This window comes from Nipponia nippon, unplaced genomic scaffold (genome assembly GCF_047370975.1).
Source record: "Nipponia nippon isolate SJK-2023a ecotype South Korea unplaced genomic scaffold, ASM4737097v1 scaffold_8, whole genome shotgun sequence".
Classification (NCBI taxonomy): Eukaryota; Metazoa; Chordata; class Aves; order Pelecaniformes; family Threskiornithidae; genus Nipponia; species Nipponia nippon.
Genome location: NW_028262402.1, coordinates 25009944 through 25022691, shown reverse-complemented (window position 1 = coordinate 25022691; position 12748 = coordinate 25009944). Strand labels below are relative to the sequence as shown.

Here is a 12748-nt window from a genome sequence, read left to right as displayed (position 1 = left end):
GTGTCCAGAAAATTTGCAGCTAAAGTTCCTAGAAAATGCCTAGATAATGACATGTGATTGTACTAATACTTTGATTAATATTATGACAGCTCTTGCAACATACGTTCCCCATTACTTTCTATTGATCTTATATGCAAACAGCTTTATAAGAATTCATTACTTCTGTCTGTAACGTGAAGGCTGGCAATGGCTAGATTACTCTTTGAGCTCAGGGTGATTATATGCAGGAGAAACCAAACCAGATGGGAGCCACAGAAAAATTCTTAGTTTTCACCTACCCATTTAATATATTTCCTTTCATTTTATGGGAATGAAGGGGAGAGGACTCGTTTACTTTCACAGTCTGGCTAGTCATCATGGCCACAAGAAGAGTTTCTTCCATTAGTCCCAATCCATTCATTACAGTAATAATCAGTACTTCAAAAGAACAGATTTTCCGTCCCATTAATGCAGCTGAATTGCTGAGCTTTGTATATTAGCAACTGCTACACTAACTGGGAAATTAAGTACCTTTTTTTCACTGAAATAAGCTGACTTAAAATGCTTCACATAGTAAGAGCCTGTCCATGGGAAGCTACTGGTCATATGCCAGATTATGCTACAGTGGTTTGTTCATGTGCTATACCTAATAGTAACTTCTGAAAATGGGACTCGAGGTAACATTTTTCAGAAGTAACCTCACAGAATCTATTCCTACCCGACTTCTTCCATCACTCCACTTATATTTTCCTAGTGATAAAGACTATTTCCATTGTTTCCTTACCTGCTAAATACAGGTCAGTTTTCTAAGATTCAGTATAGTAGAGAGTCTAACAAGTATCAGCACTACAAATTTGTGGCTCAACATCCATGAAGCTCACTTTCATGGAGAATACCTATTCCTGCCTACACTTTGATTAAGATCAATATGGATATTACTGTAGCACACTTATACGGCCATAGGTCTCTGTGATGTTCTTTTAATATCCCTTACTGAAAGACTCAGGAGGGGTTGTACTGCAGGTATAGCTTTGAAGATTATTAAAATACACTTCAGAATTTATTAAATTATAATTACCTTTAGCAAGGAGGCTTATATCTTCTGTCAGTATTCGCAGAATAGAATAAATTAAAATATAGTTTAAAATAATAGATATGAAAAATCAAAGGTGTATTAATGTATTACTTTTCTTACTCTGTCTGTTGTCTATATAGATGCAGGATATGCAGCCTGATACTCTTTGAGCTGCACAATTTTACAGGCAGTTGGTATTTATACTAAGTACTCTTGTTTTGGCTTAAGTTTTTAATAATTATAAAAAGATCTCTATTTAAAAAAAAAATAAATCTCACATGTAAATAGTCATAGCAATATACTCTAAATTATGCAATTGAACAGGAAAAAATTTTGAATAGCATATCAAGAGTGGCTGTGGAAGACTGGTAAATATAAATCTGAATATATAAATATAATCATAGGCCTCCCTCTACTAATAACTGGCTATAGTTTCAGTTCAAGAATCAGTCAATCAGCATGAAAAAAGCCCACCTTTAATTACAAAGAACCCCCAACATACAGATTTTTAAAAATTCATCTTTGAATGTTTTATGTTTACAGAAAAACATTTTTCTTGTGGGAAATACATCTTCTCCTCTATTTCAGCCTGAAAGCATTTATTAAATGTTTGTATTATAAATATGACAAAGAACAGAGAATGGTATTCGGAGAGGAAAGTGCATGCCAGTGAAACGCTGTGATTTGAAAGAGTTAGTGGAACCTTCAGGCTGCTTTATCTCTTGGGTGCTTTATCGGAGGAGCACCTCCTGCTGAAGTTAAATAAATAAATAAACGATCTTTCTCAGCCAAGGAGTTCACAGCCAATGGGGTTACAGTGAACATTTTCTCCTTTAATTTACAGATATTAATGAGTGTAACGAGGATCCCAACATCTGTCTCTTTGGCTCTTGTACAAACACTCCAGGAGGTTTCCAGTGCATCTGTCCTACAGGTTTTGTGCTGTCTGATAATGGACGGAGATGTTTTGGTAAGTTCATGATTAAGGAATGTAATGACTTATTCTAACAGATAAGAGATACTCTGTAGAATGAGTAAAAAGGGACCCCTGCAGGTCCTTTCCAAACTATGCCCTTATGAGCATTGGGAAGTGCTTTCAAAACAGTATGAAAAACACTGGGCTAACATTATTCCTTTCAGGGCTAGACAAGTCATCATCTAACCAGGTAGGAGGTGTTGGCTCCATGTAACTGTATTTTCTTTTTTTAGATACTCGCCAGAGCTTCTGTTTCACTAACTTTGAGAATGGGAAATGCTCAGTGCCAAAGTCTTTCAACACCACAAAGGCAAAGTGTTGCTGCAGTAAAATGCCAGGAGAAGGATGGGGTGATCCTTGTGAGCTCTGTCCAAAGGAAGAAGAAGGTACACATCAAGATTTAAAATAAAGCCTTTTAGGGGGGAGAAAAGGAAGAGCACATTTGTGTTGTACCTTTTTGATCATTAGAAGGAGAGATCTTTTTGGCATTCTCTCTTAACGGCCTTTTCTAGAACCATTTTCAGGTCAACAAAAGGAACAAAATTAAATAGAAGAAACCACAGAAAAAGAGAAATACTGAGTTGTTGGTTTTGCTCTGTAGAGAAATGAACTAGTAGCCTCCATCTGTAGATCTAGCCTTCTTTACGCACAAGACAAGAGCAAAATGGACAGTCCCAAGAATCCCTGAAGTAATCAACAGTTTTCAGTTCTTGGTTTTCTCCAAGCACAGGAAGGGGAAGGCACCAAGCATGCACACACGGAAGCTCAATGAGTTCTATTGATACTTCCCTCAGTAAGTTTGCAGATGACACCAAGTTGGGTGGAGGTGTCGATCTGCTGGAGGGTAGGAAGGCCCTACAGAGGGACCTGGACAGGCTGGATCGATGGGCCGAGGCCAGCTGTATGAGATTCAACAAAGCTAAGTGCCGGATCCTGCACTTGGGTCACAACAACCCCATGCAACACTACAGGCTTGGGGAGGAGTGGCTGGAGAGCTGCCTTGCAGAAAAGGACCTGGGGGTTTTGGTTGACAGCTGCCTGAACATGAGCCAGCGGTGTGCTCAGGTGGCCAAGAAGGCCAGCGGCATCCTGTATCAGGAATAGTGTGGCCAGCAGGACCAGGAAGGTGATAGTGCCCCTGTCCTCGGCACTGGTGAGGCCGCACCTTGAGTACTGTGTTCAGTTTTGGGCCCCTCACTACAAGGACATTGAGGTGCTGGAGCATGTCCAAAGAAGGGCAACGAAGTTGGTGAAGGGTCTAGAGCACATGTCTTATGAGGAGCGGCTGATGGAACTGGTGTTGTTTAGTCTGGAGAAGAGGAGGCTGAGGGGTGACCTTATTGCTCTCTACAACTACCGGAAAGGAGGTTGTAGCGAGGTGGGGGTCGGTCTCTTCTCCCTAGTAACAAGCGATAGGACGAGAGGAAATGGCCTCAAGCTATGCCAGGGGAGGTTTAGGATGGATATTAGGAAAAAGTTCTTCACTGAAAGGGCAGTCGGGCATTGGAATAGGCTGCTGAGGGAAGTGGTTGAGTCTCCATCCCTGGAGATATTTAAAAGATGGGTAGACATGGTGCTTGAGGACATGGTTTAGTGGTAGACTTGGCAGTGATAGGTCAATGGTTGGACCTGATGATCTTAAGTGTCTTTTCCAACCTTAACAATTCTATGATTCTATGATTCCCTGACCTAGAGACAGTGTTACTTTTGCATCTGGCAAGACAGCAGTAATGACCATGATTTAAACAGGTGACAGTTTTGAAAAATGTGATACAGAAGATTTTTGGGTGGCTTTAACCATCTGTCATGGTTCTCTCTCTCACTCCTTTTTTTTAAAAAACATACCTCTACAGTTGCTTTTCAAGACCTGTGTCCATATGGTCATGGAACTATTCCTGGAATTGATGATACACGTGAAGGTAGCTTTTCTTTTTACTGATAATTTTAAAAAAAATATTTATACTTAAAACTAGACTTGGATATTACAGTATGTCATAGCTTACTCCCCACAGCCCCACGTGACAAGAGGCTGACCTTTAATAAACATGGACCATTATGAAATCATAATTAAAAGATTACCTTTGAAATTGCATGGCTGGAGACAAACAGAATAGGGTGCTTAGTTTTTGTAAAATGCTTTTGTAAGACTTGATACAGAAATGTATCAGCTAAGTGGTTGCTAATAATGTCCTGCTTTTTAGATGTCAATGAATGCCTTGAAAGCCCAGGGATTTGTTCAAATGGTCACTGCATCAATACTGATGGATCGTTCCGCTGTGAGTGCCCCATGGGATACAACTTAGATTACACTGGAGTACATTGCATCGGTGTGTCCATATTTCATAAATTATAAGAATTGTAACACTTTAATTTAAAACACAATTTGAAATGTGTCCCAGTTCTCTTCAGTTTGCATTTATTCATTATATACAGATACTGATGAATGTTCAATTGGCAACCCATGTGGAAATGGTACGTGCACTAATGTGATCGGCAGTTTTGAATGCAACTGTCATGAAGGATTTGAGCCAGGCCCAATGATGAATTGTGAAGGTAACTTGTCCTCTTTATTTTTTTTTCCTTTAGTTTTTGTGCAGTCCTCAGTATTCAAATTACTTTATTAACCAGGCCTTTGGTGCTATAATAATTAGAAGGAAAAAAAAAGTTTCAGTATGTCATTGAAAAAGAAGTCCTGAATTGATTTAAGCAGTATTTTCAGTTTATCACAGGATTTCCCAAACTGCATGTTGTGGTATGTTACATTATTCAGCTGTTTGTTGGAAGCGGGGGGGCAGGGACGAGGAACAGTAACTGTTGAGCCCCCAAAATATCCTCATAAATGGTATAGCTAACCATTGCAAAAATACCTGAATTTGCAAAGCATTCTTCATAACTGAGGCAGAACAGTTATGAACTGACCCGCTCATCACAGTTATGGTAACAAGTGAGTTATACTCACTTCACTCAAGTGAAGTCAGACCACTGGTCCATCTAGTCCATTATTTCATCCCTCAAAGCTGAAATGCTAATTCAGCATACAAGCATGACTAACAACTTTCTGCAGTTCGCTCCTCTAATACGAGAGCTGAGGATATAGGGAAAATATGATGTAAACTGGGAATGCATCTCTGCAGAGTGGGTTTAGTAACCACTTACAGATCTGTTGTCCAAGAATCTGTCCAGTACAGTCTTGATTCTGCTGATACCATCTGCCTCCACAGCCACTTGTAGCAGCAAGATCCAGAATGTCACTACTCTCACTACTTAGAGAAGTGTTTTCTTTCATCTCTTTTAAACTAATCCCCTATTAGTTTCATTAAGCACCTCTTATTTTTCATAGTGAGGGATTTGTGTACAAATCAGATGCTGATCAGGATGCTTCTTACAAATTTTGTATTTTATGAATCATAATTAGCTTACTTTCTGAAGCAAGAATATTTTTTTTTGTCGGGAAAGAAGCGGACATCTCTCATCACACAAAAATACATTAAAAAATGATCATATAATAGAAATCTGAAATAGGCCTGTCCCAACTTCTCATTCTAAGCTTAAGTAGTTCCATATTTATTACGCCATTATTTTTAAGCAGAGCTTTGCTTAGTTTTCTCTGGCTACTCAAAACCAAACGTCCACAAGTTTCTGGTTTGAATTATTACATTTCTGATACTTTTTAGCTGACAAGAGAAGCACAGGTATAAAAAAACCTCCTTGGTGATTGTTTTAAAACTTAGTGGAGAATTATTATTTTGTTCCTTTCTGTCCAGATATAAATGAGTGTGCTCAGAATCCCTTGCTGTGTGCTTTTCGTTGTATCAACACCTATGGTTTCTATGAATGCACATGTCCAGTAGGCTATGAACTAAGAGAAGACCAAAAGATGTGCAAAGGTAATGACTGATGTATAAACTTTTCCCCAACTTCCATCACCCTATACTGGCCAAAGCATAATCCAAATATTTCTGTGCATCTTGCATTCATCCTCTCAGTGGAATGTAGCAAACAGCCCAGCAGATGATGATTTAGTCGTTCAGGACTCATGTAAGACCAGTATCTAGTGTTTTTGTTATTAAGTGCATCCCTTGATGGGGATTGTAAAGCCAAGAAGGTCACAATGGTGAAGTTCTTCTTTAACATGACGATACAGCTCACAAAGATTAAGGCAACTGCAATTAAGCATAGATCTCAGATTTTTCTTCAGTGCTTGTTAGTTAGGGAAGTCTGTATGTCCTTTTTCTTGAGAAAGTGCTAGTTGTCTTAAGTAACTGAAGCTACTGGAAGGAAGTTCAAACACAAAATACATATTTTTTTCCAGATCTAGATGAGTGTGCTGAAGGTCTTCATGACTGCGAATCAAGAGGCATGATATGCAAAAATTTGATTGGTACCTTCATGTGTATTTGTCCTCCTGGAATGACCCGGAGACCTGATGGAGAAGGCTGCATAGGTAAAGCTTAGAAAGGGAAGAAGACATCTACTGAAATACAAACAAGCAAACAAATGAAAAATTCTCTGTATATGTGTGTAGTAAACTAGAAAATAGCAGTTCATAAGGGACAGTTAAGATAGCTAATGATGCCCAACATCTTAAACTTTCTTTTTTGTTTCAAGGCTTGAGCCTTATCTGAAAGTAGTTGTAAATGACTAATAAGTATTTCAGAAGAAAAACTCTGGTTTTGTTTCTTTTATTGTACAACAAAATCAGAAAGTTTTTCAGACACTTGTTAAATTCAAAAAATTAAGGTGCCAAACAAAAGAGAGCCTCATTTGATGAGTAGGAAGCCAAATTATCATTAAAAAAGTGTTACATTTCCTTTAGCATTAATACTGTTTATAAATAATGTGGCAGTTCCTTAAAGAATTAAAACTGTAAGATTCTGAAACAACATATAAAAGCCATGAAGAGCAAAAGATGTGGGAACTGCCATAGTTCAAAATAATTCTCCATCCTGTAAGTAAGCAAACAGCTTTCCTCCATCATTTTATCAATTAGTTGAGGGGGAAACCATAGCTACATTTTGGGAAACTATACCTAAAAAAAACCTAGACTATTCCAAAGTTCTCTGTGGACAGAAGTAGCTGAGACTGTCATTGGCTCAGAGGGAAAAAAAAAAAACATTCATCTCAGTAAATGCTTTAAATGAAAGTATTTTGAAACAGTGTTCCTTCAGCAAGAGAATGACTACTCTCCTTTATAGATCTTTATGATTTTTTCAGGGGAAGTAATCGATATTAACAAGAACTTTGCCTTTTTTTGCCATGTAATGATGCCTTTAAATCACCTGAGGTTTTTCTGAGGTTTTATTTTAAGCATCTGTAAAGGTGTGTAATTGCTTACAGTATCTATGCCATTAGCTATGGAAGAAAATACACTAAGATTGTACACTGTTTCGGGGCAATGACGTGTGGACTGAAATGTGACTGATTGCAGAAGAGGTCAAATGTATTCAGAGACTCTAAATGATTACAAAGTGAAAATTTGTTACTCAAATCATGCACGTATTCCAGGTTTATTTAAATATTACTTGCCAGGTAAAAGTTGTGACTAGAACTTGCTCTGCTGCCAGTGTTTTCTGCTTCTTCTTATAAGTTGCAAAGAACGTACAAGGATTAAAGCTTTTGTCCTAGGATGCAGTACATAAGGAATGGAATAGGATAGTGTTATTAGGAAAGTCCTTTCAGGGCTTAATCGGTTGTTGATTTTCCACTTCTTGCAAATATTTTGCAAATATTATGCAGAATAATTAATGTATTCTATGAGTCTGATATATTTTCTTGCAACAATTTACTTAATTTTTTAAATTATATTTTTGTAAAGATGAAAATGAATGCCGCACCAAGCCAGGTATCTGTGAAAATGGTCGTTGCATGAACGTTATTGGGAGCTACCGATGCGAATGTAATGAAGGATTCCTGTCAAGTCCGTCAGGCATTGAGTGTCTTGGTAAATGCCTCTTTTTGTATATATTTCATCTTACATCAAAGTATAAAGGATGTAGAGTGTAAATTAGTGTAAATAATCATATCTACAGAAGTTAAATAATTATCATTATTAATGAAACAATGACATGACATTAAATAATGCTAGGAATGAGGAGCATCTTGAGTATGTCAGCTGAGTTTAGCAATCAGGGGCTTCACGTAGAAGTGTCTAAATTCCCAAGGACATAAATGTGGTGCTGAGCAACACGATCCAGACAAAATACAGGAGTTTTTAAAGAAGAAACAGAATTTAATTACCTTAAATAGATCAAAAACTGGGATGCAGACCAAAACTAAGTGTTTGCATATTCAGAATACAATCTTATGCACCACAATACTGCAACTGGGCATCTGAATTTTCTGCACCCTTAATTCAGACAGTGATTATGAACACAAAATACTAGGATTTCACCAAAAAATTGCAAGATATATTAAAAAGTTTTGAGGCAGGCCTGCACATTAAATGCTGATGAAGGGTTTTATATTCATCAACCTGTAGTTCCTTTTCAATATGTTCAGACTTTTCATTTGCACTATAAAATTAATTGCTTCCTTTTTAGAAATCAAACAGAACTGCAAAACCTTACTTTTTCATGATCAGTATTCAAGTGTAGATACTTCAAAATATTTTACAGTACTGAAACTGTATGAGTATTTATTAATATTCTTACATCAAAAATACATGTATATTATCTTATGTAAGTACTAAAAAAACAGCTGCTTGTAAATTGTCATCAGTAGTGTGCTGACTTCATGGCAAAGCAGGAATGTTGGAAGTGCAGGGTATTTCCTAAGTATTTAGACCAGATGGGAAGAGGATGCCACAGTCTGTTAACCCCAGCCAGTCATTAATGCCAAGGAAATACCCTGCTTGGAGGTCATTATTGCTTTCTTATAATTAATATATGATTTTATTACTATTTTCTGAAAACTACACTTTGGGTTAGTTTGCTCGTTGCTGCTTTTCCTTTAGGGTTTCCTGGGTCAGAAATTACAATGAAAAATGAGTCTGGCAGAAACAAAGTATTTCTTCAGAATTAAAGCACAAACATTGTCTTACATTATTTTAAATATATTGTGCAAACCTTTATATTCTGTTCACATTAAAATTTATTCCATATCTCAAATTGGGGACAAAGCATTATATGTTCTTCAAGTCATAATGTGCATAAAGACATGCACCATATGCCTATCTAGAATAGAAATCTGCTGAGTCTTGCAAATTACTACAGTAAACATGCTGTCTCACACAACTGACACTTTCAGTGGGGACAGCTTTATTTGATGTAAACGGTTAAGTTACTGGGCACCCAAAATAAGTTTTGCCTAAAGCCAAAGTTTGCATTTTACCTGATTCGTGTAAGAAATGTACAGATTCTGCTCCTCACACTTGTAAAAGAGAAGGTCAGCTGGGTGTTGATACATACACACATTCTGAGGAATCTGAAGCATTTTGACTTTTAGCTTTAAGAGAAAAAAATAAAATCTTTCATTTAAAAACATAAGCATCTGTCAGACCATAGATGACAATGTCTCCATTTTAATTAACAAATAGGACAGGTGACATAGCCTATTTAGCAGACATCATGTCTGCGAAATATAGAGTTTCCATTAGCACTGGAAGCTGGGATCTCCGCTGTCCTCAGCTGCCTGTCTGAAGGAAACTTGTAGGAGCTTAATGACGCTGAAATTTTGCCCCTCTTTCATGATTGACAGGTATTAACCGAAAGATTTAAAAATTAAGGGAAAGAGAATTAGAAAGGGACAGATCAACAGTAAGGCCATATAAATATTCTCCCCCCCCCCCAAATCTAGGAGTGCCACTGTTGCATAGACACTTTTAAGTGCTAAGGATTTTGTCATTTAAACCACAGCAGGGTAATTATAGATATTAGACATGCTATTTTGGCCAGTAAAACAAACAAACAAAACAAACTTCTAACCCCCCTCCAAGTAAATTGTTCAAATGCAAGCCAAACATAGGCAGCTTAAGTGGAAGCTCAGTTTGGCCCACAGCCTGTTTTACTACCAAGAAAGCTCACCAAATATGCCCCAGGGCACAACTTCCCTAGAAGTAAAACTCACATCCAACTCATGCAGATACTGAACTTCAGGGGTGTCTGAAATGCACTTGGAATGGCAGCAGATTATCAGAAGACACAACAAATCTGAAAGGCTAAGTCAGAATAGACTTCACAGACTGGTTGCTAATAATCTTCTAGTGCTTGCGTGTGTTGACAAAGAGCCTGAATAATATATCACATGATAGTTAATGGATCAGATGTTTATCTCCTACTCTTTCTTGATCTAATTCTTTCTTACAGATAATCGCCAAGGGTTTTGCTTTGCTGAAGTTTTACAGACAATGTGTCAGATGGCTTCAAGCAGCCGGAATCTTGTCACTAAATCTGAGTGCTGCTGTGATGGAGGCCGGGGTTGGGGTAATCAGTGTGAGCTGTGTCCGCTTCCTGGAACCACCCAATATAAGAAACTCTGTCCACATGGACCAGGCTATGCTACAGATGGAAGAGGTATTTGTAGGGATGAACAGAGGCAGAAAAGGGGAAAAAAATATGCTTATGTATTTAAGAAAATGCAGAATTCTCTTTGAAGTTCGTTCAAAGAATTTCCTGCTAAAGAGTTTGATTTTTCAAATGTTGCTGAGAGACCAGAGATTAAAAACACCTTTAAACAGTAGCTGCAACCAGAATACTCACAGCTGTGCAGAATTTTCAGGAGGTACCAACCAGTAAGTAAAAGCTAGAAATGATCCCAAAGCTTTTGTATGCTGAAAAGTTGCATACAAGGCAAAGGCAACAACAGTTGTTCTAACAACAGTCTCACTGAATGCTTTGCAGTTACTATTTCCACACAGGAAGCAGAAGCTAATATAATTTTTTAAATTGTGGTGAAAAATTTCTGACATCATCTAACTGGTCATAAGAAAATTCACTTCTATGCATTTTGTATTTTGAGTTAGCAAAACTGGAACCTAATTATGCAATGAAAAAGCAGGAAGGTGTTGATAGAAAAAACAATAATGAAAGTTTGGAGGATGTTTGACTCTCACTTCAGATTCATTTTCAAAGAGAAAGAAAGGGTAAAGTTCCTATCAGAAACATGATGAGGAGGAGCTGTGCAAAAATGGAAGAGAAGAAAAAAGTCCAATTTAAACCTGAAAGATGACACATTTAATATTTTCTGTACAGATATCGATGAATGTAAGGTCATGCCAAACCTATGTAGAAATGGACAGTGTATTAACACTATGGGCTCCTTCCGATGCTTTTGCAAAGTTGGCTATACCACTGACATAACTGGTACATCTTGTATTGGTAAGATTCAGCATCCTGATCTTCAGTTATTTTTTTGATTGGTACATAATGATTTATCAACCCCTGTAAACCTTTGTATCAAAGCATTTTTTTCTCTTTGCCTCTTTTATCTCTTTTCTATCTTTCTCTTCCTAATACACACTTCTGTTTCATTTGGGGAAATCAAGAAGCAAGCTGTACTGGCAATATTCCTGCAGTAGAATAAGCACTGAAATACGTTTCAGCTGCATAACCGTTTTGACTGACATGGTCTACACTTTCCCACTTTCCTGTTGGTTAACACACATAAGTATACCATAATACGCCCCAAAATAAATACCTAGTCCTTAGATGAAAATATTAATGCCACTGTCACTCTAGGGTATTACTCTTTCAAGACACTCAGTTTGTCACTGTAGCAGCAACTCCATAGGACACATCCGTAGAGAAATAGGTACTCTGAACAAATGTAAATTGGGGAGTTTTTCTACAAACATTTTTCTCTTAAATATAGTGCTGTTTAGAAAACACCCTTCAAAGACAAAGAAAGCAGTACAACAGATACTTAACAGTTTCTCTCTTTAGATCTTGATGAGTGCTCCCAGTCTCCTAAACCATGCAATTTTATCTGCAAGAACTCAGAAGGGAGCTATCAGTGCTCTTGTCCTCGGGGCTATATCCTTCAAGAAGATGGAAAGACATGTAAAGGTAAAGAAAGTTATACACAGTAACGTTTAATTTTGTTGCACCTCGACTTAAAAGGAAATAGTTTTGAAGTGTGATATTTTTATCAAGTTAGACTAAATGTACCTCTTTTTTATTGACTTTTCTTAAGACAACAACATTTCTTACTTTCAGATCTTGATGAATGTCAAACCAAACAACATAATTGTCAGTTTCTCTGTGTCAACACCCTTGGAGGCTTCACATGCAAATGTCCACCTGGTTTTACGCAACATCACACAGCTTGTATTGGTAAAAAAAAGATTAGTTTTCTTGCATCAGTTTTTCTGTAAGAACAACATTCTCATTTCTCATTCATTTCTTTCGCTCTGTATAAACAGTAATAATACAGAGCAATAATGTCAGCAGTCCAGAAATCAGATTTGAAAAGCAACAATTGTAGCTAAAGAAAAATCAGTCTATCCACCATTTGTATTTTCTTGCTTAGTAAACAGTTGTACATATTTAATACATATTATATTCTAAGTATAATATAGGGGTAGAGGGGTAAAGTATTAAAATCCAATTTAAAATGTAGTTAAACAAAAACAGACTGCATTTTCTTTTTTAATAGATACAGATGTCTTTAAATCTTAACCATATGTGTGAATCTTGCCAACTGAAACTATTTTAGTTCAGCTAATACAGAAGTGCAGCATTTTTCCACTGTCAGCAATTACATACCTGGGTCTTTCACACTCA

At 37.2% G+C, this 12748-nt stretch overlaps 1 protein-coding gene across 4 annotated transcripts in view; it reads left to right on the top strand.

Annotated features, from left to right (window-relative positions):
* FBN2 (fibrillin 2) overlaps positions 1 to 12748 on the top strand; it is a 180680-nt gene that overhangs the window by 158677 nt on the left and 9255 nt on the right. For all 4 annotated transcript variants that reach the window (XM_087741308.1, XM_087741306.1, XM_087741307.1 and 1 more), the window contains 12 exons: positions 1899 to 2024; positions 2264 to 2416; positions 3884 to 3949; positions 4232 to 4357; positions 4464 to 4583; positions 5795 to 5917; positions 6343 to 6474; positions 7846 to 7971; positions 10334 to 10540; positions 11219 to 11344; positions 11909 to 12031; positions 12182 to 12298. In XM_087741308.1, coding sequence (XP_087597434.1) covers positions 1899 to 2024; positions 2264 to 2416; positions 3884 to 3949; positions 4232 to 4357; positions 4464 to 4583; positions 5795 to 5917; positions 6343 to 6474; positions 7846 to 7971; positions 10334 to 10540; positions 11219 to 11344; positions 11909 to 12031; positions 12182 to 12298 — 1545 coding nt within the window. The remainder of the gene's footprint in view (positions 1 to 1898; positions 2025 to 2263; positions 2417 to 3883; positions 3950 to 4231; positions 4358 to 4463; positions 4584 to 5794; positions 5918 to 6342; positions 6475 to 7845; positions 7972 to 10333; positions 10541 to 11218; positions 11345 to 11908; positions 12032 to 12181; positions 12299 to 12748) is intronic.